Source organism: Pseudopipra pipra, chromosome 2 (assembly GCF_036250125.1).
Source record: "Pseudopipra pipra isolate bDixPip1 chromosome 2, bDixPip1.hap1, whole genome shotgun sequence".
NCBI lineage: Eukaryota > Metazoa > Chordata > Aves > Passeriformes > Pipridae > Pseudopipra > Pseudopipra pipra.
The window spans coordinates 49,209,382-49,237,356 of record NC_087550.1 but is presented as its reverse complement, the minus strand read 5'-3'; the positions used below and the strand labels follow the sequence as shown (position 1 = coordinate 49,237,356).

The following is a 27,975-nucleotide window of genomic DNA, read 5'->3' as shown; positions in this document are numbered from 1 at the left end:
CCCAACAGCTCTGGTATTGACTGGCATCTGATCCCTGTACGAGAGGGACAAATAATGGAAAGCTAAAGGAGAAAGTATGCCAAAGAACCTTGCCAACAAAACAGTCCACTGTCAGACAAGATAAACTTTTACATCTTAAGGAATAAGCACTTAAGAACTGAGCTAATAAGCACATTCCATGAGGCTACAGGATTTATTTACATTAATAAATTCTTGCAGAAGAAAGGAAAATTGTTGCGAGGAAGGAAACAGAGGGCACACTAGCATTTTACAAAAAAGAAGAAAAAAGGGGGGACTTGATCAAATAACACTGAGAAATCAAATAATTTAAAGCTTTTGATGTTACAACATATCTGTTTTAATTAAAAAAATAAAGTTGATCAAGAGATTGTGGGAAATCTTGCCATAAAGACAATCTATTGAAGACATGGAGATGGATGGGCAGGTAGAATGTAGCCCAATGCTTCACTTAAATATAATCCATTAAGCCTTGTTAAAACTGCAATATCCAAAAATGAATCATCTGATCAGTCTCAGCTGGAAAGCAGCTTCTGTGCAGTGGCAAGTCATTAAAGGAGGGAAAGGAGGAAACAAGGTTTTCATCCTAGAATCTAGAATTTGAGCAAGTAATCTGAAAGTTGAAACTACAGGTATATGATGGATTACATTACATTTATGGCATTAATTTTGAAATGTCTCAAGCAGATTACGTCTGTGGATGTTTTATCTAAATATACAGATCAGTTTAAAAACAACTCAGTTGTCGTGTAAAAGCTATTTTTCCCACCAAATTTTATAACAACAACATTATTAACTTGCATGTGAATTTTACAGTTAGGTATGGTTCAGACCTACTCCAAGAACCATTGGGAAATTTTAGCTATAGAGCTTGTTGCGGGTCAAGAAGAAGAATGTATGCCCATTCATTTGTGGTAAATGCAAATGCAGGATTGCAGAGATCATCTGGCCCTTCTCCATAATTAGTATTATTAGGTCATGCCTCACAGCGACATTATGAGTTGACCAAAACAGTCAACACATACCAAGTACCTGCTCGCTATGCTCCTTTTTTTTTTCCTATGCACTGGTGGCTTTCCCCTTTTCCCAGATTTCAGACATGAGATTTTTGGTGTGATGTATTTCCACCACTGCTTCTCTCAAGACACTATGACTGCATTTTAACGCTTACCTGTTAATATTGGAAAAGCATCCCATTTCAGCATTCCCATAAAGGAATCTCCTTAATTAGGCAATAAATTTTTTTAAAAGCCAGGTCAGTTTCAGGTACAACTCTGATCACAAATAGATTTTATTTCTCTCCCATAAAACATGCCTATATTCCTGCCTCACTGAAACTATCTGTGCTTCCACTTATTGATCTTTTCATTACTATTCTGCAACATCAATTACAGCACACAACTAAAATCCTTGGTTTTAACAACTGACACCATAATCACCTCAGCATACATTGTATCTGAACACTTGTCTCAATTCCGAAGAGGACCCCAAAACAGCAGAACTCTGCAGAACAAAGGCTGTTCACATGACTGATTTCATTAAGGGATTAAAAACTGCATTCAGAATGGATTTAATTACAACAGGTTTGATAAGGTTGGATAAATGAAGTCTAAAACATCCAGCAATATGATTTAGGCACTCCAAGACTAAGATACATAAGACAATTTAAATCACACTTCTTTTTCCTTTACAACAAAGAACGTGGGAATGAAAAATAGGTCAAACAACCTCACAGCAAGCTATTTCACATCAGGGGATGTATGCAAACGGTAATTTTTTTTTATTTTTATTACAAACAAAGAAAATAAAGCATTGTTTAAGTACATTGAACTTTCAATGTAAGTTTCTTAAAAACCTCTTCTCTCTAGGCTAAAGTTTTACAAATAAAATTTCAAGTTAGAGTGTACAAGTTAAGTACAACATGCAGCTCCCAGGCCAACAGGTGAAGCACAGCATGCTCAGTCTGCAGTGGAGTGGCAGAGGAACAAGGAATAGTTAGGGAAGGTACTGCATGATGGAGGGACATGGGCAAGAGAGGTCTGCAAGAGTAGTGCTGTAGGAAATAGGGAATCCTGTGTTAGGATTTTAATGTCCACACACATTTTTCATTTACTGCTACAATGTCACAACTGCGCAATGAAATACTGACAAAATCTACATTACAGCACCTTCATTGGCTCTAATAAAATATTCACCTAAAATTATTCTAACTAAAATTATGTTTTTCACTTCACAAAGAATGCATCCTTTTTTTGTAAATTTTTTAAATGCTCTACAGTGGTATTAGAAAACTGTATTCTTTAAAGTCTTTTTTATCACTTTTGCATCAAATGCCCTCCAAACAAAACCAGCTGTTACACAAAAAGGTTGATAGTTGAAATTAAAAATATTTGGAGATAAATCACAGCCTATAATCAGTACATACCCACTGAAATAGTTTTCTTGTAAGCACACAGAAGACAATTAACAAAAGGAATAAAACGAATTTCAAAAAAGGCACAACAAACCCCAGTATTTTTGGTAAAATGCAATAACAGCAATACAAGGTATACTTTATATTCTCAACATACCTTTCCAAGATCTGCAGCCTGTTTTAAAATATCTCTTTTTAGATCTTCTGCTCTCTTGGAATGAAAAGAATTACTTTGACTCTGGATGACAAATACAATTTCTTTTAATTCTGTAAACGAGAAAATAAGAAGATTTAAAGACAAAAGAAGTTATTTTCTGTTTTGCTCCAAAGCTAGTGAGAACCAGATGTGTGGGGGAATCTATTACACAGCAAGCTTCTTCTTCAGCTATAAAAACATTTCATGAAATAGTAAAAAGGCATAATTTAACACACACAAAAATCCAAAACTGTCCTCTTCAGGAGTAACTTATAAAAAGCACGGCATGAGTACAAGATGTGCAGCAGATCTTACATGCCCACAATGAACAGTAGCCACACTCACGGAGTTGCTTTTTCTCCAATACACCGGTACTCCTTATTACTGTAGTTAAATGGTGTCAGTCATAGACCAGCATCTCCCCTCACTAAGCAATGCATGAACATGACACAGAAAAGATGCTTCTCCAAAAAAGAACTTAAATCCCTACCCGAACACAAACATCAGATGGAGAGGCACACATATGAGAACAGTGAGGTAATACCCTTGTCTAATAGGACAGCACTAATATCTCACATGTGTCTTCACAGTGTTTAAAGGTGTCGTAGTTAAGAACTATAAATATGAGAGAAGTGTGACAAATTTACTGATATATTTAAAAGAAAATAATGAAGTAGATTTGCAAACATTTATGGAATTTTAAAAAAGTGCTTATTAAAAAATGCAAGTAGGTGACAAAGTAGGCAGCCAAATTTTCTTGATGACAGTAGATAGAACAGTCCCTCAACACCTAGAAAACTAAGAGAAGCAGGTAGATATGATCCCATTGAGAAGCAGAAGACAGCAGAGGACAACAAAAGATGAGAAGATGAAGGAAAGTGGACAGAGGCCCTTTCCAGTATTCTTAACAAGTTTGATCTATGCTGTATAACTCTCTCAAGACCATAACTAAGTATCAATCAATGTCTAAGACGAGAATCACATGATACTGCAGTTACTGTTTGTTTGGCCAGAAAAAGCTGAACTTTACAGATACTATGTAGAAAGTATTCACAAGAGGTAACTCAGAACATAACAACTTGAGACAGCACCAAAAGGAAAGAAATTAATATCCCATGGGATCTGTACAGAATGTCAAAAAATGTGGAGAAGGAACAAAGTTCACACCAAAAAAAATTATATGCTAACTCGGTAAATAGAGTAGGATGAATGCAGAAGAGAAGAACAAAGGTGAAGAAAAAACCATCAAAATAAGGAAAGAAATAGTCACAAGGAAAAAGAATAAAACTGAACACATGAAGAAGGATCACAATAAAAACCAGTGCACTACCACAAACATCTTCACTAAGATTATGAGAAAACTGCAATGTCCAAGACCTGAGGATCAATTACATTGCTTTGCTCCTCTGAACAGTTACTTGATAATTTAAACCTATGACAGCTCAAACCTGTAGTTAAATGTTTTTCTACTTTTCCCTTATTGTTATTTTCCCTTAATTTATTAGCTTACTCAGCAAGACAGACTCTAACATTGTCAAATTGTCTGAGGCTTCTGGTGATATATTGCAGAGATGGCATAAGCACTGGTTTAGATATCAGTTTTAATTTCACATTTTTCCAACACAGTGTAGGAATGAACAGTGTTCATGCTCTGCACCACCAAACAAACTGCTTAAAAAACCCATGCATAATAAAACCTTCTGAATGGCAACTATTTGCTGTCTAGTAAGATCTTTACTAGATTTCCTGTGCAAAAATTAAAATCACTGCAAAAATCGAAACTACACTTCATTGATGCTAATGACAGTCAAAGGGCTAAATCTACATGCACAACACCAAAAACATCCCCAGAGATAAAAAGCAAACACCACATTTCTTTATGTAATTACTGTTTTAGTATCAGTGTGTTTACAGATATGGAAGTATCTGAATTATGCTCAGTTTCATTTACAGTACATTTAACAACAACTGTGATAATCCACAATAGAATACTTTCTAGGAGTAAGCTAACACCTACTTTGATATTACTGCTTTAATCCAATGGAAATAGTTTCCTCTGTTATAGGGAGTTTAAAATAGTTGATAAAAAGACATATTCAGTCTATTAAAATGTCAACAGAAAATAGGTATAAACACTTAAATTGTTTCTCAAGTTGAGAAACAGTCTACCAATTGAAACAAAGAATGGAGTCTTTTCAAAGATTAATATCTATCTCAAAAGCACTAAATCTTCCTGGTATTCAGCTTTAATGTCAGAATGAACTCACAACTACTCAGAAACTACTACAAGAGAGACATAATTAAGCTGGTTCCCTTCAGAACAAGAAGAGCCAAGTCCTGAGGGTTTAGCAGAATGAGAAGTCCAGAGTTACAGTGCAGAGAATGCAAGTCCTTATCTCAGGTTTGTTAACTATTTGCCAGAAGGACCCCACACTTGTCTTCAGAAAAGGCAGAACCCTGCAGAATTTTTATTCTCATTATTTATCACACATGTCCATCAGCAAAAAAATTATTTTACCACTATTTTACCTTATAACGTTTGACATGCTTCTTAAATACTTACTTCTAGATATTACAAAGTTATTATGATTTGTTACAAGAAATTTATGATAACCCTAGTTATTAAAAGTTCCACGAGAGCCTAGCAGAATGGTAAAACCGAGTTTCATATTAAATTGTTACAAGAACAGCTACTAGGTATCATAAAATTTTATTTTAAAATACAGTGTACTACAAAAAGCAATTCATGAGTTTCATAGTGGAAGTGCACATGTTCAGAAAAGACTTAACTATAAGAACTGCAAGTGCAGTCAAAGATTCAGAAGTTTCTCTTTGATGAGACTACATGAGCCAAAGGAAAAAAAAAAGGTATTTATGAATCAGCAATGAACTAATAATGCTGTTGAGCATTTAGGCACTGTTCACAGAGTCATTTTACGAAGCATAACTGTATTTTGTTTATACTAAAAAGGCAGCCACAAGTGAAAACAAATACAGACTATACAGTACTTACCTCTGCTTATTTTACTGATTGTTCTACTTTCTTCAGGCTTCTAGAAGAAAGGAGGAAAAAAACCCAAGTAAGAATACATACAAACCCTCAAATATTTCTATAGAAAAAACACTGGGAGTCAAAGCATTCATCAGATTATAAATGTAAACATAGAGGTTTTAACTCAAAACCTAATAAGAAAAATAAAAAATTTTTCAGCATCAAGAACTGCAACAGATATCCTACGTGCTTGCATATTATTACTCAGAAAATATAGTAAGAGAATAAAAAAAAAGTTTTTGCATAACTCAATTTATATCAGAGCTCTTTAAATTAATACTAACAATAACTATTTTTTTTATTTATTATGTATCTCCTGAGCACTAAGTTTGGAATATGGAACTCTACAATGCAAACACACCTGTTCAGTGTGTTAAAAAAAACCCAACACACTCTTATTCATTTCATCCACTATCAAGCTTCTATGGAAACACAGTTCTTAAAGGAAGACTCAGAAGCAATTTATATCAAGACAAATAAATAAAAAGGTTGCTGTACCTAAAATGACTTCACTGAAATTTACTCAGGTATCACATAAATTTGTGATAGTTGGAATTTTACCAGAGTGCTGAGGAAGAGACAACAGTGACACTGCATTTGCATTGTTAACCAGGAAACTAAGACACACACATAAAAATATCTTAGGAACATATTCCATTGCTTCTAAATAACAGAGGTTGGGTGGAACTGTGTTGCTTAAGAGAGACAGGACTGGAGAAAGAGCTCTGCAATTCCTACAAAAATTGTAGGAAGGAAAACAGAGCCTTCATTTAATGCACAACTTCTCCCTGGTAGCACCCCAGTGCTTTGGTATCTCCAAATATAAAATAAAAATCATCTTTACTAATTGCATAAGAATGTTGTAGGATTTACCTTGGTTCAAGTGCTTTAAGACTTTCAGATAGAAATGCCATACAAGACAATTTCTATTTATAGATACTTAGCCCCCTCCCTTTTTTTTAATATCAGATCTATGCAATTCTTTTAGCTCTACTTGCATCAGATGATCTCTCCTTTGTACAGGTTTGACTTTTGCACTGAAATGCATAAGCTCTAACTTCCTTGGTAGCCATCTGTAAAACCTTTTTAAGAATGACTGCATTGCATCCATTTTTATTATCCTTTTTTGCTGACTGGGTCAATAAATTTTAAAAAATTTCTTATAAGACTAAGTTATTTTGGTGACTCTACACAGCACTGTTATTATATCACACAGTAAGTTAAATTCTAAGCTAAACTATATCAGAAACAACATAGATTAATTTTCTGTGCAAACAAAAAACTGTGTGCCCTGTGGTACACAGTGGAAAAGCAAGCCATATTTTACAATTACTTTTATTAAAAGGCAACACAGAACAATTATTGCCTGTTACATTCCTGTTAATGTTACTATTAAAAAAAAAAAGACGGAAAAAAAAGATATTTTGGCCTGAAGAATTCTAGGAGGCACCTCTGACTTCAGGGAAGGTTTTGAACCTCTAAAATAGTAGAAAAGCCTTCATAAATTATATCCTATATAAGAATGATAGCATAAACAGCTGGATTGAGATAGTAATGGAATTTAAGAAAGAGCAATTTATAAGTAATGACAACAGAACGAGATTACCAAGTCTTATAGATATACTGCAGCAGATCAGCAATTTGCAATAGAGACCTCTTTAATTTATGAAAATTACTGTAGATATAGCAACCATCATCAAAACCACAAATTATTTAGAAACGCATACCTCTGACTATACTTCTATTGCATTTGATGTTGAGATCGCTGATCTAAATGGCAGTTATAGATTCTAACTCCATTCATTCCAGTACTTTTATTTTCTTCCCTTAAATTTCTTTTATACACACACAAATATCTGTTACAAATACAGACAATAACAAAATGGCAGAGAGAGGTCTGTTAAAGGACACACATGCATACATATCTAACACCCATTATGCTATTTAAAGCTCGGGATAGCTCTGACCATCAGTTCTTCTAATCTGTTAATTTGAAATTTCATCTGCAGGCTTTACTTGAGCCGTGACTTGAGTAGTAATATGTAATAATGCTAATTTAGCAGAGAGGCAGCCATTTCCCTCTCAAGGTATTGCATATATAACAAAACCAAAAAGAAAGGAAAACCTGTCTCTGAAACAATAAAGATTATATGCTCAAAAACTTTTCTCAAAAGGAACAACACCAACAACTTATCTCTTATACGCCACACTGAACAGAAAGACATGATATGAGTACCACTAATATCAGTGATCAAAATAATCAATGTCAGAGATATTAGGCTTTCTGCTCTGGTCTCTTCTAGCTTATTTTATAATGTCTGCTCTAGCAATTAAAATTTATTACCTGCAGCACTGACAGTTCAGTCTCATCTTCTGCACCTTCAGGAACTACACTTACAGCAAAAGCTGAAAGAAAAAGCAGACTTTTTTCATATTATAGGAGCTCTCTTTCACAACTGACAAAGTTCTGCAGCAAAAAAAAAAAAAAACAAACAACAAAACCCATGCCAACATTTAGGTATATTTTTCACATTGAATGATACCATATTAGTAATAATCTTTGTGAACATGAGACAGTCTGTTGTCATGGAATTTATACATTTGCTGCCTGAGAATTCCCATCCTATTGCTGAAAAAAAATCACTTTTTGATGTGAAGCCAATTCATCTTGCCTTCAAGGCAAATAAATCCCTTTAGAAAAAAAATCTGTTCAATCCAGTAGTTCACTTGGTAAAAGCATAACGTGCTACCACATGGGAGACCAGCAGTCCACTCCATCTTTAGGTAAAGTTTGGATTACCAAAGCTTCACGTGTAGCCACAGAAACTGTCAGCAGCTGACAGAAATTTCTATCAAACGTGAAGATGGCTATCACAGGCTTTGAACGCCATCTTTGAACAACAGTCAAACTTGTTAATGTATGAGGCCCAAATAAATGTTTACAAAAAGAATAGAGAACCCACAGAGGTAATCTGCACAGACCTGACATTATCTTAAATCCTTTATAGTGACACCATCCTATTCTAGTTTGTATTAGAAAAAGAATCATAAAAAGCATTCTGGCGCTAGGGGTTTTTTTCTTGTTGAGGTAGTCACTTAATCAATTTGTCTCAGCTTGCTCATTTGTAAAAGTAGTACCATTTAACATAAGAAAGCCCTGCTAAGACTCTTTGTAAGAAATTTTTTTCTCAAATGTACTAAAGAGATGCAAATGAAAGAAAATTGTTATAATTTGGAAGGAATTCAAGATACTATTAATCATGGTCAGATCGAAGGTTTTCTTAAAAACTGGGATGGGAAGTAGATCCAAATGGATTGTTTAAAGCAAATTTAAATTATTTATTGCTTGAAATTGATTTCAAAGTGAATTGCTAATTGCTGTCATTCCTTTGACACACTAGAAACCTAGAATATAGCAAAGCAAGACAACATTATCCAAAGTCTGTGGTGCTCCATCTCCCATTACCTACATCCCTATGCTCCTTTAGTGGAGATCAAATTTCATCAAGTGTCTAGGAGTTGAAGTTCACAATGACATCTCTGGTCATGATTAACTTGAATCTCAAATCACAGCACTACATCCAGACATCCCAAAAATCATTCTAACACAGTAGACTCATGCTGATCATAGACACATTTCCATACGGCCTTTAGCCAGGAAGAATAAAACAGAGTATGAGTGTACCCCAAAGTTGTCCTCAAGTAAATGTTTTACACTTCCAGCATGAAAGTACACTGAAAATGCCTCAATCTGCCTATTATATCCCTTGCTGACAGCATGTTCTGATCATTTTCCTCCTTCTCTCCCAACATAACAGCACTTACAAATTCAGACAAAGAATCCTTTCCCCTGAACAAACCAGATCCACACCTTCTACTTTATACAATCCTAATTACAAGAGCAACAAAAAACACACTCATTCTGGGAAACGTATTAATTATGTAGTATTAACCTGAAAAAGTATCACCTTGTAAATTCGGCTTATTCACAAAACTGACTACAACCATAAATTTCATCACTTCCAGCTTTTAATATGCACCTAAGGAATGACATTTGAAACCTGAAACAACTGTGATTGACAAGAGATGATGTGTCTGTCACTGTAGCAGATTCAATAACCCATGCCACACTGCTTCTAAGCTTTATAAAATATTAATGCACATGAAACAAATCAAACAATAATCAGATCACCTGGGAAAAAAACCCCAACCAACCTATTTCACACTTTGAGAGCACAGATAAAGCTCTTCAGGGAAATACTTACACAACCTAGTTCATCTTGGTATGAAGTACACAGAATTGTTGAGGTTGAAAATCCCTAACGGTCATCTAGTTCAACCCCCAAAGCTGGATCCTCAGGACCTTATCTAGTCAGGTTTTGAGTGTTTCCTAGGACAGAGACTCCATAAAGTCTCTGAGCAAATTCTTCAAGTGCTCAATCACACTTGGAGTAAAAAAAAAAAAAAAAAAAGAGAAAAAGAAAAACAAACAAAAAAGCATTTATGTTCAAATGGAATTTCCTCTATTTCAGTTTGTGCAAACTACCTCATGTCCTGTTAAGCGCCAGAGTCTGCTCCCCATCAGGTATTTACAAGTGTTGGTACGATCCTCCCTGAACTTCTTTTCTCCAGTCTAAACAGCCCCACCTCCTTCAGCCTCTCCTCATCTGTCAGGTGTTCCAATCAATTAATACTCTTCATGATCCTTTGCTGGACTCACTCCAGTGCATCCATCTTTCTCTTGTACTGGAGAGCCCAGACCTGGACACAGTACCCCAGATGTATCTCACCAGTGCTGAGCAGACAGGAAGAATCACCTTCCTTGCCCTGCTGCCAACGCTTTCTCTAGTGTAGCCCAGGGTGCTGCTGGCCATCTTTGCCACAGTAGCACACTGCTAGTTCATAAGCAGTTTTGTGCAAACCAGGACTCTGATGTCCTTCTCTGCAAAGCTGTTTTCCAGACAACGTGCCCCCAGTGTGCAATGGTGCATGGGGTGCCTCCTTGTCAGAGGTAGGACTTGGTATTTCCCTGCACTGAACTCAGTTTCTTGAGCTTCCTGTTTGCCCACTTCTCCAGACCGCGGAGGTCCCTCTGAATAGCAGCTCAACCAGCTTGTGCATCAATCCCTCCTGCCCATTTTGTATATTCTGCAAATTTGCTGAGGGTGCACTTTATCCCATTGTCAATGTCATTAATGAAGAGGTGGAGCCACCATGCTACTGATCAGAGTTCACGAGCCCAGCAAGTCAGAAAGCTTTCTATCCACCTCACTGTCCACGTATACAGTCCACACTTCATCAGATTGTATGTGACATTATAGCAGACAGCACTGAACTCAAACTCCCTGCTAAACTTGGGATAACAATATGCACTGCTTTCCCCACATTCACGAAGGCAGTCATCACAGAAGTCTTTCAGGATGGTTAAGCATGACCGCCCATTCATAAAAATACAGTGATTTCTCCCAATCACCCTCTTGTCCTTTCTTATTTGGCAATGACATCCAGGATTATTTGCTACACCACCTTTCAAGGGACTGGGATAACACCAGCCCACTTACAGTTTCCCCAGATTCTCTTCCTTGCCCTCCTTGAAGATAGGGCTGATATTTTCTTTCTTCTAGTCTTGAGCAATCTCCCCCAGTCACCACGACCTTTCAAAGATTATCAAAAGTAGCCTGCACTGAGATCATCAAACTCTAACAGCACTTGTGTGTGCCTCCCATCAAGTCCTGTGGACTTCTGTATGTCCTGTTTGTTTAAACGTTCCCTAAACTGGTCCTCCTCCAGTGAAAGTAACTCTTTCTTGCCCCAGACCTTCCCATGAGTTTCAGGGGCCTGGGATTGCTGAAGGTGGGTCTTCATAGTACAGATCAAGGTAAAGAAGGTTCCGAGTTCCTCACCCACTTCCCTGTCCTTCTTTTAACCAAGTCGCTCCCCCACTGAGAAGCAGGCCCACATTTTCCCTAGTTCCCTTTTGCTGATAAACCTGTAGAAGGCCATTATCTTGCCTTTCACAAGTAGAATTCCTCACTAGATTCAGCTCCAAGTGGGCTCCGGCTTTCATAATGACATACCTGCACTCTTAGACAGTGTCTCTGTATTTCCACCTCTTGAGTGCTTCCTTTTTATGGCTGAGTTTTGCCAGGAGCTTTTTGTTCATGCATGTGGGCCTCCTGCCATCTTTACTTGCCTTCCGGCATGTGGGGATGGATCATTCTTGAGCTTGTAGGAGATGAATGCTGAAAATCAACCAGCTCTCTATGACCATCTCCCATATCAATCCATCTCTTTTTTGAGGACAACAGCTGAAAATGACTTTTGTTGCAGCTGCCCTGACACAATGCAACGTCAACATGCAGACATGTAATTTATTCAACAACCAATACCTGTAATGAATGCTAAAATCTCCCTCTACACCATTATTCTTATCCCCTGTGATTGCAGAACTGCAGCGTCCACTTCTTTTCCAACAAATAAACACCTTAAAATTACTTGATATCCTTTACATTAAATATATCAGGAAGATTTTTTCCAGCTAATACATTTTAATAAGAACTGTACAGACTATTTTTAAACTACTGAAGAACCATTAAAAAAACAGACTAGTAGACCCCTGAAGACGGTACAAAAAAAGCTTCAATAGTCTTCACCCAGTAATCAAGCTTTTCACTCACACAGATTGTATAAATTTATCTTAGCAACACTCTACTACCTTATTAGCAAATCTGTTATACACATATATTTGATACAAATAAAGCAGTCTTCAGGAGTAAACTGGGGCCAAGACTGTTCTGGCTAAGCAACCCAATCTCTCAGCCTGGAAATAAATATCCTCTTCTAAGGATTTACTGGGAAAAGGGTGGCAGAAGAAGAACGTGGTAAATTTAGCTGGCCTACAACATATCAACAAAGGTACCACAGTGTAGGTAGATGTGCACAAGTGGACATCTCCAAGGTTAATTCATCCACCTGCAATTCAATCCCAAGAGGTTTCTGAAAAAGGTGTGCCCAGGAATGGACCACCAACAGAAAAATTCTACGTACACATGCAGCTCATGACCAGGTCAGTTGTACGACACAGGTAGAAACCATAAACTCTCTATGGCAAGGATATCTTTTTGTTGTGTGCAAAGTACACAGGTACAAAGAAGGATGACCTCTCTCTAGGAGCTATCAGATGCTACCATAACAGAACAGTAACTTTTCACACGCAAACATCATTATTAATTCGGACATACTTCTTTCAGCATAACTCCCTAAAATACAGATCAATCTCTAGAGCTAGAGGTACCTTTGCTAAATCCAGAATTTCCTCTAATCCCTTTGCATTTTCTGATACAATGCAAGCATACCTCAGGTGGACTGCTGCCTTGCCATAGAGCACAGAGAAAATATAACAAAAGAAGAAAGTTATTAGATGGTAAAAGTTCAAGCTGTGTAGGGACCACAGTAACCAAAAGGCCTAGGTGATTAACTGCACAATTTCTCACAAACAAAGCAGAAAAAAACCACAGGCAGGCCAGCAAGGTGCCATCTTAAATCCAACCCATAATTTAGTATTTGTCACTTCATTATTTAATGTACTGTGTATTCTGAAGTTTGTTAATACACTTCATGCATTAAAATCATGTCCTTTGGCATAAGCAGATCATGTCAATTGCTAGTCCTCTCCTACTTTTGCCCAGATGTCCGAGAACTAAGGATAAGAAAAGGAAAGAAATTTTAGAAAGACTTTAAAGCTCTTTATTATCATCAATCTTATCTTTATTTCTTTTGAGAACAGGACTACAACATTTTTGGATCCACTCAAAACCTGGAAATGTAATCTGAAAATGTAATGCAAGCAGCTTCAATTACTAATTATTTTTGTCAAGTGTTCCATTATTTCCATTAAAATTTTGATGAGAACACTTGCTTATAACACTAGAAAGTAAAACTCAATCCTTTATTTTCATTGTGCAGCAGCTGAACCACAGGAATATGTGCCAACAAACCATTAGAAAAATGAATGTAAATACTGCAGTATTAAAATACACTGTATGAATATATATAATGATATAATACCACATTTTAAACACAGAAGCAATTCTTTCTGCAGTACTACCCTTTCAAGCATAAACAACTTCCAAACATTTGCAATCATATGTCCTTGAAGTGCAAAGGATAGTAAAAACTGAGGAGTTAACTCTTTTTCTTTCACAGACAAATCTGTCTGAGACAGAAAGGCAACACCTCTTGTTATCTTACTCTTTTACAGTTTGATTTTACAGACTGATCCCAAAGTCATTCCAGCCACCTCGCTGGACTCTGGGTCAGTTTAAATGAGCTACAAGAAACTTACAATTCTATGACAATGTATGACAAAACCATGACTAATAATAACCACTTCAAATAATGAAGCCAGTGATTACGTTGCACATAGTAGACAAAACATTTAAAACAGAATTTCTTTATACTTCTAATAATAATTTAATGAAAGGTCTATTTTTGTTTTGTTTGGGGGTTGGTTGTGTTTCTTCCCCCTCCCAAGTTTTCAAAGAACATAAGATTCTATGGATTGACACGATTCCAGAGAAAATCTGCACTGATGCTGTCAGTCAAAGAGATGGGATGTTCCATGATGAGGCAGCCTGTGAGCACTAGCAAGCAATATAAATTAGTTTCATGTATTTACATGCAAGCTTTTATAATATTTCTTCATTGTTGCTACTCTATCAGCATCAAAGACACTGGTCTATCCAGATAAGAATGATTATGGATTTATCTACTAAAATGGGAAGAGAGAAGGGTGAAAGAGGAAGAAGGGGTGATGCAAGCAAATTTACAGCATCTGAAGCTTTTCATAAAATAAAAGCAACTAATTACATTTCCTTACACATATGGGAAGAGGGCACCTAAACCACTGAAATGTCTAAATGAGTGCTGTGTACACCAGTATCTTTATAAAAGGCAAGCAAAGAAAAACAATAGAAGAAAAAGCATCATCATTATCCCTTCTGATTGTCTAGAAGTTAGACCATACAAAATCATCTGAATACATTTTCCCATTCTGTAAGCTGCCACCTGCAAGCTGCAATTTATGAAATTACTTAACTACCTACAGACGTTTGCTTCTCTGAAAGGCAATCCAAATTATATGGTTTCGAAGAACAAAGCTGATTGTTTCGCAAACTTACTATCCAGGCCATCTCAAAAGCATGGGTTATTTAGGAAAGATGGACTCTTTAATGTAAAAGGATACTCAAAAAAAAAAAAAAAAGAAAACCATGATACTGCAATAAGCTTCTGGTGAGCAAATTCCACACATTAATCAAGACCTATTAAACAAGAACACAAGTGTTTCCATTTCTGCCTTCTAGTTGCATGTGAGTATGTAGAATAAATACACATACACACAGAGGACAAACTGAAGCTGCTATTCTCTGACTGTTATTACAATCTGTTTGAGGTTATCAAGTGCTACAGTACCTTGCTGAAGCACTAGAGCAAAACTACTCATCCCAGAAAATATGAAATGCAGCTTTAGAAAGAGCTGTAGAGTATGAGGATTCCTCCAAAAACCAAGTTGTGTCAGTGAAAGGAAAAGTGTTTTGCAAAAGAAAAACCAAAATATCAGTTTTACTTTGCTGAAAATGGGATTTATTAGTACCAGGTTTCCCCTGCATGATTTTGGTGCACAAGACATAGCGGGAGAGGAGAAACAAATCCAAAGGCTTACAAGAAACTGACAAGTCTACGCTGACAGAGATGGAAACATTCAGGAACCGAAAGAATGAGAAACAAAACAGATATAAACATTTATTTCCGTCTCTTACACTCACAGCAGCAGCTCCCAACTCCAGGAGCCTGCAGCAACCCAACAGCAACCCATACTAGTATTCCTTCTCCTTTAATCTTCTCCCACCTCACTAGACACATTACAAACGTCTCTAAAACACTGCAGTAGTTTGCTTTCCTCTCGGATGGCATTTTAACCGGGCAGTTTTACCTTCCCATCTGCCCCCGGCAAAGCCCCCGTCAGCGCGGCGCTGCTCCAACACGAGCACAACTCCGCGCTGGGTTCGCCCGGCTGCTCCACGAAGATGTTCCCGACCTGAGGGCCGATTCCCCGGCGCAAGCTGCCCCTGCCCGCGCCGCCCCATGCCCCGCACACCGCCCCGAGGGCGGGAGGCGCTCCCGGCGGTTCCCCTGGAGCCGGGGCCGCGCAGGAACCCCGCGCTGCCCGGCCGCACTCCAGCCAGGCTTCCTAACAAACTTCGGGGGAAGGGACACCTTCGCTCTCCCGCCCGCTTCCCCCCGCGGGGCGGGACGGAGCGGGGAGGCAGCGGCTCCGGCGCTCCTCCAGGCTCTCCAGCGCTCCGCGCCCTCCTCCCGCTCATCACCTCCGCGGAGGGGCCGAGCGTCCCGGGTCTCCTCCCTTCACCTCGCCATGGCGTCCCGGCCCGGCCCCCGCCACTCACCCCGGGTGCGGAGCGGCGGGAGAAGGAAGAAGAGGTGGGCGCAGGCAGCGAAGAGGAGCCAGAGGCTGCAGCAGCCCGGCTCCCGAGACATCCTGGCGGGGGCCGAAGAGCCGCGGGGCACGGAGCGCCCGCCTGCCCGCCTCTGCCGCAGGAGCGCCGGCGAGCGGCCTCTGGCTGGTGGCGGTGCCGCCGCCGCCAGCCCGCCCTCCTCCTTCTTCTCCTCCCTTTCCCTTCCCTCCTCCCCTTCCCTCCTCCCTGGCAGGACCGGCCGCTAGCGCCGGCAGGAGCGGGAGGCGGAGCGGGGGCCCCGGCGCCCTCTGGCGGGCGGCAGCGGCACAGGCGGCGCCCTGCGGCCCCGCGCTGCCGGCCCTCAGCTCCACGGCGCTCCTAGGGCTAGGGATTAAATATCTAGCCCAGTTAATAATAATAAATAATTAAATAATCCCAGGGAGCACAGCTCCTCTTAGTCATTAACTCTCCTTAACCACCCATTGGAATGGGCTGCCCAGGGAGGTGGTGGAGTCGCTGTCTCTGGAGGTGTTTGAGGAAAGACTGGATGTGGCACTTAGTGCCATGGTCTTGTTGACATGGTGGTGTTCGGTCATAGGTTGGACTCGATGATCTCAGAGGCCTTTTCCAGCCTGAATTGATTCGGTGATTCTGTGAAATGTTACCCAACGCTTTTGACAGGAACCTGGTCTACCCTAAAAAGTGGCCTAATTCATCTCTGAAACAATCTCACAAACTCTTACCCAAGAGAGCACGTGGCACCTTCAGACAGCCTTTCCTAACTACCTGTGTGACCAGAAGTGGGGATACGGTTAGCAACAGGGAGTATAGGCATGTGACCCTGGGCACAGCCTTAGCATTGGAGACTCGACAGCTGCCAATGCCTGAGCCATATTTGGTCAAAGAAATGCAGACATGGAGCCACATAAAGCTGGTTTTAGGGGTAAAGCAGATTCATTTATGCATATCTAACATGCATAAATGTCAGTGTGGACATTATGGACAGTAAATTTGGCTCTAACAGAGCTGCAGACCAATGAAGAAATATCAAGAGTGTAAAACCTTGTTAGCAAATATGAATTCTGGAGCAAGGAAGAAGAAATCATCTGCAGGAATGTCAGATTTGTCCCAGTGAAGCACTCTACACTCTGACAACTTGCTATTACACTTCCTATACATCCCAGAATGAAACTGCTTGCCTTCAGACCCAGGGAAACCACAGAAAGACAAGCAGTAATAGGAGTAGAAAACCAGCAGTGTGTCTAAAATTTTCACTGCACTGTTATTCTTTCTTTTTCTGTAGCAGTTAGATCTGCATTAATAATTATTAGAATTTTCACATAGTAACAAGAAATGAGAAATTCTTGGTGTATAACATATAAGGCCTGCTTCCTCTTTGCCTTAAACATGACTCTGAGTGTTACCTGGTGACCCTAGGTAATGATTCCTTACATGCTGGGTACAGTGAATTCCAGCCAAGTCTATATGAACACTCTTCCCATCAAATACTTTCCACACAGACCCCTCCTACCAACCCAACCATTCAGTATGCACTGATCTTACTGGACACAAATGGTCCAATATCCAGGTCAACCATAAACTATTTTTAATCCCATAAGGCCAACAGAATGGGACCCAAACTTGGACCTTTCTTCAAAACTCTGCTGCTTTTAGATCTACGGCATTATTATCCTGACAGATCAAGTGGTTACAATAAAGTACCTTAAATATGCAAGAGAGATGATTGTGAAGGTGAATGGAAACCTTTTCACAGTGATAAACACTCATTCCCACTGCAAGTTCAGGCAAGCACATCTATATCACAGTAATTTGGTTGTAGACCTCACACTTTCCTTTAAAACTATCTCAATAGAAATGTGTTAGCCAGACTTGCTTGGAGTATTCAACTTGCTTTATGTATTTGCTACACACACCTGATATTGCAGGTGGTTGAGAGAGGGAAAATGAAGCACAGGTGTGAGCAACCACAGCTTGTTATTTGCCTTACAGAACAACTGCTTGTTGTCGACATTCCAACTCACTAAATAAGTTACTGGCCTCAAGAATAATAATTCTGATGCAAATGAAGTAGAAACTTTCATACTATAAGTCTCTTTCTGATTTTATGTGCATGCTCATTACCAGGAAAAAAAGAGAAATGTCAAGTTATCCTTCCATTTATAGAACTATAACAATATAACAGATATGAAACCTTCTACTTAACATGTATATCTGCATTTGCTTGGTTTTCCTTCTAAGTTTCAGCACTGTTTCCTGCCCTTTCTCCCATTTTTGTGTTTTGTGCTGGTTTCCATAAGTATTTAGGTCACAAAGATCATGCCCACAACAGCGGGACTAAACATAAGACTTTTCACTTCCAAAATGGTTTAAGATATACCCATGTTCAAACATTTCCCCACTCAGCAAGTCTGTAAGAAAAAAAACCCCAACTTTTTGCTGAGATGTAATAAATATTTTGGCTTCTCACAAATATAAGAAAAATTTCATGGTAACAACCCCCAAGATATATGGAACTCTGCCATGAAACCTAATGTTCTAAGATTGCTAAGAAAAATAGCACTGAAGTGTTTTAAATCTTATATTCAGGGCTGGGAGGATGAAGTAGGAAATAAAAATTTTTCTGGAATTCTGCTCCACATACAAACTCAGGTTGTGTTTGTTTGTTGTTCTAACTACCCCACTGAGAATTTCCAGCTTGGAAAGGATGAAAATAATGAATTTTCTGGTGAGGAACACAGAGGTTTAGAACACCACCAATCCTCCTTTCCTTATAGTATTACATATCTCTTACATTCATAAATAATACAAATGTAGCACTGTTGCTGTCCCACTTCTCAGATTAAAAAGGGGAGCTGCAAATACGAAATAATCCTCTCATATATATATATATAAATATATGTATGGAAAGTTATACATATCAAATGCAAAGGCTGGTGTGTGATTCAAGGGTGCCCTTTTGTACAGGCACTGCAGCAGTGTCTTACTCTGGTGGGTCTGCCATCTGTTCCTGTAGAAGGACTATAATATGGGAAAAGACAGAAATTACGAACAAGATACAACAGCAGTTACTGAGTTAGAGAACTTGACTGCAACTACTTAGTTATATCAGCTGTTTGAGAAATGTTTAATGAATCCAGGAACAACAGAGTATTTGTAGAGTTTCTTTCAATAGAAAGGTCTTTTTGGCAGAGACAGACCTGCAAATCACGTGAGTTGAGTTCCAGCTCTTCTGCAGGCTTCTGCAGTTGGACCTCTCTGTCCTACTCAGGAAGTTACATAAGGAGAGGCATAACTTTAAGCTATGACTAATCCTGTGGAAATGAGTAAAACCGATCCAAATGAGTTCAGAATCACACAGTTACTTTTTGAATCACAACATGCATTTGAAAACAGTTTTTCATCTTTCAGCCACTCAAGACAGTAACTCAATTATAGTTACATTAATATATAACCTAATATACTAATACATTGGGAATACACCTACACTTGTCAAACGCTAGGTAATGAGCTTGAGCATGGAAGCTCTGATAATCTGCGTCACTCAGATCTGAACTACATACACTTCCTTGTCCCCGTTGGAGTACTCTAAACTGCTCTCCCTGGGAGAAATCTACAGTAGTGGGGAAAGCCCCAAGTGCTCTAGACATGACTCAGTCAGTGACACTTGGTCTGGGACTTGCCCCATCTTTTTAGAAGAACTGATAATGTTGCAGTACCAGCACGCACACGCTGTAAGCCTGACAACCAAACCATTGAGCACTGCAGTCAGCCACTATGGCAACATGTGGTATAATCTGAGTTTAGTCTCCCTTCTTCCTGGGTTAATCTGGGAAGTATTGCCTCTTAATTAAAGTTTGAGGACTCCAAAGTTTGAGCTAAGTCTTAAAGTCAAAGCTTTGTAGAGAACCGATCTGGGGCTGTAGCAGAGAGTCACGGGAACTGAGTTCAATCAAGAAATTTCTCATGATAGAGACTGCTTTTATTAGATTACACACTCGCTAGAAAGGACCTGGAAAAACACTGGGCATGAAGCAATCAGTCACAGATTCTTAGAAGGTTGTAAAGAAGGATAAAGACAATTACTTTCCTATGGGGCACTAATGACTGCTTAATTGTCTGTGGCAGTCAGCTCCTCTGTGTCATCTGCCACAGAAACAGTGAAAATACCTTATGTAGCATATTTTCTGGAGCTCATTATGGGATTGTCCAAGAGGCAAAGTATATACACTCAGAGCAGAGGGCAGGACACAGGTATTTCAACATCTTTGAACTGTTACGGACCAAGCCACTGATGAGAAACAGATACATCAAATTGTGGAACTTGACAGAAGTCCCCAGAGTTCTGCTTAGATAGCAGTGCTTCAATCTCCCTTACATACCTCAAAATTTATGATCAGATCATTCCTGTAGGCATCACTGAAAATCTGCTGTCTCCAGAGTGCAGATCCCAGATGTGGTTTACCTTCTGAAATGCATAATCTCAAAGAAATGCCATAAAGGAAACCAAAAATACATGTTGTTCAGGTAGCATAAGGAATATAACTGATAGCTGCAACTTTGTCAAATCTGTATTTCTTAAGTTTTTGGTTTAAAACCAGAGAGATGCAAGTTTGGAATCCTGGATCCTTTGGCAGGTGAACCTAGGAAGTGAATGCCCTTCCTCCTCCTTACTCTTCTTGAAATCTTTCCTACTTCTTTTTCCACTCCAGTCACTAATTCAGCTATCCCTCCTTCCCACAGGATCGCAGTTTAGTTGCAGAATCTATTTCTTTCTTCTGTCTTGTTTCTTGCTGTGTTGGTTCAGACATTAAATTTCACTGATGACATCTTAGATCATCCTTAGATGTTCTCTACAGTTCTTTGTTCTCCCCACAGAGTCGCCACGTTGGCTTTAGTTGTTCTGTGCTCCTGAACTTCTACCTCCTCTTTGGCTTTGTTCTATGGTATATCTCATCTGTCCAAAAAAAACCCTACTACAAGATTACAGAATCATAGAATCTTCAAGGTTGGAAGACACCTTTAAGATCATCAAGTCCAACTGTCCCAGCACTGCCACTGTAATCCCTAAACCACTAAATCATGTCATTCAGCATCAGATCCAGATGCCTCTTAAACACCTCCAGAGATGGTGACTCCACCACCTTCCTGGGCTGCCTATTCCAGTGCCTGACCACCCTAACAGTGAAAAAAAATTTTATCCAGTCTACCTGAAAATTGCTTATCTCTCATAGAAGGAATTCAGACTGTCAGAGTCCTGAAGAAAGGACTTTATTATCCCTAAACTAGTATTAATATTTTGTAACATTGAACTGTGTGCAATTATAACATTTTACTTTTCTACTTTTGGAAGCTGAGTGTTGTCTCCACTTTTAGTTTCTGAGATTACTTTTTCAATTAAATAATTTGATTAGAAACTTATATAGGTTCAGAAGTCACTGAAATCATGTAATACCACATGATATTGTCAGGAAGGTTCAGTTATGAACTATTTTTAGCGCAATATTCCTGAAAAGCTACAGTATAAACACTTTTCAGAATCAGTATCTGCAGACAAATAGCTGCCTGGTTAAAACTAGGGGGAAAAAGCATTATTTTGATTTCTTGCAAGGTTCTGGTGATGAGATTGAGAGATGCTCCTGTCTATTGTACTGCACAAAATCAAGGAGAAACAAGGGTAATACTTCTACAGGCAGATGTAGAGGACTGAAGCTTTCCAGTACTGATAATAAGCTAAGGGCATATTGCCCACTCCTTTGGTCAAATGAACAGCTTGTCTAAAGAACTGTCAGACTCACTGCTCTCTCCTGTTTGGTCTCCTGCTGCTTCCATCTGACATAGAACTGTCTCTATGAAGCATATCTGAGCTCTTTATATTTCTCCTGTTGAGGTGTAGCTATTTGAAAAGACAAAACGTTAGTCTTAAACTACCTGATAGTGTCTTTTAATCAATTTATTAAAATATTACCTTGTCAACCAAAAGTCAAAGTATAGATGAACAATAAGAGATTTAACTGAGCAAAACCATGCAGGAACAAAATGCTTCCATGTGTTTCAAAGAGCTTACTGGCCATGTTAACTACATTCCCTTGATTCCATTTCCTACATGAAAAGAAATAGTGTTACAAAGAATCACCTACCCTTCTCAACTGCGTACTAAGTCATAGTGGCAGGGGAAAAAACAAGGCAATCTGCTCAAGGAACACTGAAGTGGATGGTCTAATAATGTCCTATGAATTTGTCTTTAACGTTTCTGTTGGTTTGATGGGCTATAAATAATACAATCACTCAAGCATTGACTAACCTGCATCAGTTGCTGGGATCACTGCCTCAAGATGTCCTATATCTCATAAATAGCTTCCATATATTTCATTTTGCCTTATTATAGCTACATTGTAAACCATGACAGTTCTGGAACCAACTCAAAAGTTGTTATGATCCCAAATTGGCAGCCGAAAAAAAAAAAAAAAAGAAGAAAAATCTTGGAGAGTGGAAGAGACAAGTAGTCACAGCAACATCCAGAGATGTTCAAACAACATGCAACATCCAAACCAGGTTTTAGAATCTCGAAAAATTCATCCTATAAGATGCTGACACCAAACACTTTGGGGTATGTCTGTTTTACAGGTTTTAATGCCAATAATCTCAAGAAGTGGAGGAGGTTTATACTTAGATGCAAACATCCTAAACAATGGCAGAAACATAACAGTTAGTTTCTTTAGCTGAAGTAGCTCTCTTGTGAACCTTGAGTGTGCACAATAATCATGCCATTGTACAAGCAAAGTTGGAAAACTGTGCCACTTCAGAAGTAGCTTTGAGTTGATTGTTGGCTCAGGTGACCTCGAAATATCCTTCCCAGCCTAAATTATTCTCTTATTCTGAGATGGTATGTATTCTGACATCCTTACAGACAAAATCAGTCTACAAATTTGGGCATGTAAACTAACTTCAAGTGTAGAAGTTGGTATTTGCTGCCTGTTGAGGCCTCCCACTTAGGCAAAACATGAGCTTAAATTCATTAGATCACTCATTATTAAAGGTAAAATGATTCAATTCTGAGATTACCAACTATCTTTGCTTACAATTAGTCACCTAACGACCATCCCTTGCCATGAACAAAAGCACAAAAACCATCTTCTGTGCAATAAAAATAAATTTAATTATGTCTGAAAGGGACTTCTGCATCCTGATCTTCTTTGCTCAAAGGTGGGCATCTGCCTTGTCCTTCTGACTGGTTTAAGGGGAAACAAGGGCTAAGATAGTTAGCTGTATGAGTAGCTTATTGATTAAAACTGACAGGAGGAACCAGAGCACTCCTCATTCTAGAAATTTTCGAATGTGGAGTGGCCCTTAGGAGCCATTACAGCCTGGTGTCACTTCAGAGCAACTGCACTCATCACAGCCTGATGAGCCTCAAAGCCATTTTAGATTATGTCCACTAGCAATTGTGCCCTTAGGACTATTTCATTCTGCTTTTGACATAGAAAGTCAAAGAGAACTGGATCAAAAAAACCACAGAAAGCCACATGTTGTAGAGAACCATTCAAATACAGCAGTATCAAGTCAACATGACACAGAGAAAATACAAAAATCAAAAGAAACTTAGGAGATTAATGGCATCATCATACAGAAAAATATTTTCCAAACCCCTAAAATACACAGTCCTAAATCAAAACAACTCAGTTAAGAGACTGGAAAAACTGCTTTGGGGGCAAGAAGTATAGCACACTGAGCATAACAGCAGTAACAAGTTTTTACATAGCTCTACAGAAAACACAGCCCATCCTAAGAAAATGGCCATGACATACACAGCAAATGTCAATTACAAGCTTTGTGCAGACAGCAGAGAAAACAACTAGTTTGTTGAATTTTACCTAAAAAGCTGTAAAGATTTAGTGTACTGCTTCTGGCCAGGATGGAGCTAACTTCCTTCATAGCAGCCTATATGGTGTTATCCTTCCCCAGAAGTTGAGCAGAAAGTTGTGAAAGGACACAGTTAGGACCCAAAGTGGCCAAGGGCATATTCCTTGCCCTATAAAGTTATGGTTCCCAATAAAAGCTGGGTTAGAAGAAGGTGTGTGTGTGGGGGGGGTGGTAATTGGCCTCCAAAGTGGCTGATATCCGGAGATTGGCTAGACACTGCTCTGAGAGATGGCCAGTGATTGCCTTGGCATCACTTGGGTCTTTCCTTCTCTCTTTCCTTCATTTTTTAAAGTGTCTTTATCTCAACCAACAAGTTTTGCTCTCCTTTTACACACCATCATGCTGGGGGAGGAGGAAGAGTGAGCAAGCAGCTGTGGTGATGCTCAGCTGTTGACTGCAGTCAACGCACAACAGTCAGTAACAGTCTTCTCTAAATTGGTGACAATATGGTCTTGTCATCACCTTTACTTGGCAGTGAGTTTACTGTAATAGATCTCAGTCTGAATAGTAAGTTTGTTAGACAATTTTTTTTCAGCCAATTTATCCACTACAGAATGTACAATGTTAAAATCATGGGTGGGATTGAATGGGACTTAGAAGGAAATTTAAGAGGTTGTTTCATATCTGCTCCCAGCAGGATCCAGGCTGCCTCTCAAACCATGAAGACACCTGTGGAGGGTTGATCCTGGCTGAACGCCAGGTACCCACCAAAGTCGTTCTATCATTCCCTTCTGCAACAGGACAGAGGAGAGAAAATATAATTAAGGGTTTTTGAGTTGAGATAAGGACCAGGAGAGGTCACTCACCAATTACTGTCATGAGCAAAACAGACTTGAAATGGGGATATTAATTAAATTTATTACTAACAGAATCAAAGCAGGATAATAAGAAGTAAAATAAATCTGAAAACCACCATTCCCCCACACTCCCTCCTCAGCAGTGCAGGGAGATACAGAATGGGGATTATGGTCAGTTCATCATAGGTCATTTCTGATGCTGCGCAGAGAAATGACCTTCCCCTTCTCCCCTTTGGGTCCCTCCCATGGGAGACAGTCCTTCACGAACTTCTCCAATGTGAGTTCATTCCATGGGTTCTTCACAAACTGCTGCAACATGGGTCACTTTTACATGGGGTAGAGTCCTTCAAGCACAGGCTGCTCCAGTGTAAGTCTCCCACAGGGTCACAAGTCCTACCAGGAAAACCTGCTCCAAAGTGGGCTCCTTTCTCCACAGGTCAGCAGGTCCCTGCCAGGACCCTGCTCCAACATGGGCCTCCCACAGGGTCACAGCCTCCTTTGGGTATCCACCTACTCTGGCATGGGCCTCCTCCACAGGCTGCAGATGGATCTCTGTACCTCTGTGGTCCTCTATGTGGGCTGCAGGGGAACAACTGCCTCACCACGGGCTGCTCCTCACGGACTGCAGGGGAACCCCAGCAGCTTCAGCCCCTGGAGCACATCCTACCCTTCCTTCTCCACTGACCCTGGTGTCTGCACGGTTGTTCACATGTTCTCACTCTACTCTCTTCTGGCTGCAATTTTCATCTGCACAACAGCTTCTTTTTCCCTTCTTAAATGCATTACCACAGAGGCATTACTGTAATTCCTGATTGGCTTGGCCTTGACCAGCAGCAGGTCTATCCTGCCATCGATTCTGCAGGACATGGAGGGGGAAGCTTCTATCAGCTTCTAACAGAAGTCACCCCTGTAGTTCCCCCGCAACCAAAGCCTGGTCATGCAAACCCAATACAACACCAGAAATCAAAAGTATCTTTCATTTGTGCAAGGCATTGACTCCCAGTTTCTGGCTGACACTGAAGTCCAAACCCTGTTGGAGCTAACAGGAACAGTACCAGCTGAGTAGCCCCTATGGAAAGAAAAGACAGTACAACCCAGCACATCACTTCAATCACAGTCCATAGTCATCCTCCATCTCCTCTTCCCCAGTTGCAGCCAGAAGGCAGTGAATTGATCTAAACCATTCTGATAGTTGTTGAAATCCCCAACATTAGAAGCTGCTATGTAGACGTCTCATACAGTATTTACTTCTCATCACTAGAATGCTTCTTTCTGATGTCAGACTTAAATCTTCCTTGCTCTAATTTTAGGACACTATTTCTCATCATATCCTTCATAGGCCTAGAAAAAGTCCTCACCTAGTTTTTCAGTACTTGAGAAATAGTATCGTGTTTCTTTCCAATTTCTGTTACCACTAAAAAGAACAAAAAAGTAGGATGCTTCCAGTGTTAGATCACTGATCCTCACCCATTCTCGTATGTTTAAAGCTTCTATCTCACTTTTCAGCTTTGAAACTGAATTACCTGTTACTCCAAGTTTACTTATGAGGCTCTAAAAGAAGAATGAAAGATCTTGAACTTGAAGAACTTCACTGCGATCAATTCTGGAGCGATATAAACAGAGAGAGCTGGTCAGATTATGCAAGACAAACAGATAATGCCAGAAATTTATTTTAATAATCTGTTCTCTAATTCGGCAGTTGGCTCAGATTCTAGAGAACACATTCCTTAGAAGGCTTAACAGTGGAAGCTTTGGCAGGTAGCAGGTTCATAAGCAGTTTATAGCAGATACTACTGATACATGATTTGGTACTGCTTCTGAAAACTCAACTGGATGGCAGCATTTTCAAACAATAAGAAATACTTCTATGCAGATTTATATTTAGGCTAAGCTTGTATATTTAGGTTGAACAGGGAACAAGGTTGATACGTGGAAACAGCGTTGGGGGTTTTTTTTAATTAAAAAAACCCCTCACTATTATTCTTCTAGCTTTCATCAGCATGTCTTCCCTCAAGTAAGTCAGTACTGACGCTGATCTGTGTAACTTCGACAGTGTGCCATGAGACTAATTGAAACAACCACAGAACTTAATTCTGTACTTTCACCTCAAATACAGCCATAAAGTAAAAATTAATTGAAACACTGTATTCCTGTTTATCAGCTCATTCACTTCCACAGTAGTAACCCCTCTGTAATTGGTCAGACAATTTTCAAAATGCAGTCTCTGACAGTTGACTTTAATTAATTTCATGGCAAAATGCTATTAGTTATCTAGTATTCGAGTACTTTGCTCTGTACAATAAATTTAATGAACCCTGAAAAAAAATTTATACCAGTAACTAAAAGATGTATTTGTTATATGTTTTTATACCAGTCTTCTAATCTGGAACAAACTTTGTAGCTGCCAGCAAGGAGATCAGGGTCCAATTAAAAAGACTTAAATACATCTTAGAAGTAAACTTAGAGGAGATCTTGCAGTTACAAAAACACATAATGGTATCTGATATGTCAGTCCTGTCACTGACAGAAATCAGCTCTTAATGAAAAAAATAATTTTAAACTGAATTTTATTAAAAACAATAAAATACACAGGTGCTATTCTTGATTTTTACATTAGTGTGCAGTTTCATCACAGGCTGGGGTACTCGCACACAAAAGCAATTTGGCCGTACAGAATATCTTCCCATTTTAGCACTTGAAATCAAAACACCAGTTCCTTAAATTGAGCAACATTGGACCTTGGTCAAAAATGCATTACTATTTAAAGTAAGATGATTATTTAAAATGAAACTAAAAAAAAAGAAGGCTAATAGTTCTGCTTTCTCACTTGCCTTATATAGTTATGCTAAAGGAAAAAAAGAGAGCTGAGCCAACACTGGGACACTTAAGCTAGGAGGCATCTATATGGCAGCTTATATGAGGCAATAGTGCCACCTAATGTCCAGAAGTTATACATAAGCTTGTTTTTCTTTATTGATGCAAGAGCAAAAAACCCCCAAATCCAAACTCAACAAACCATATCTAATATTAATTAATAATCATAACTGTATGCCAAGGCTTGGCTCAGGCTTAAGGTTAAGAGATGT

The 27,975-nt window shown here is 39.1% G+C and overlaps 1 protein-coding gene across 2 annotated transcripts in view; it reads right to left on the bottom strand.

Annotated features, from left to right (window-relative positions):
- The window catches only part of B3GLCT (beta 3-glucosyltransferase), a 56,465-nt gene extending 40,114 nt beyond the window's left edge, over positions 1-16,351 (bottom strand). Inside the window, exons 1-4 of one of the 2 annotated variants that reach the window (XM_064645490.1) lie at positions 16,143-16,351; positions 8,024-8,085; positions 5,641-5,680; positions 2,589-2,698 (exon numbers count right to left, since the gene is read on the bottom strand). In XM_064645490.1, the coding sequence (XP_064501560.1) occupies positions 2,589-2,698; positions 5,641-5,680; positions 8,024-8,085; positions 16,143-16,233 (303 nt within the window). In that variant the 5' untranslated portion in view covers positions 16,234-16,351. The other variant, XM_064645489.1, reaches the window with a different exon arrangement.
- Between the last annotated feature and the right edge of the window lie 11,624 nt (positions 16,352-27,975).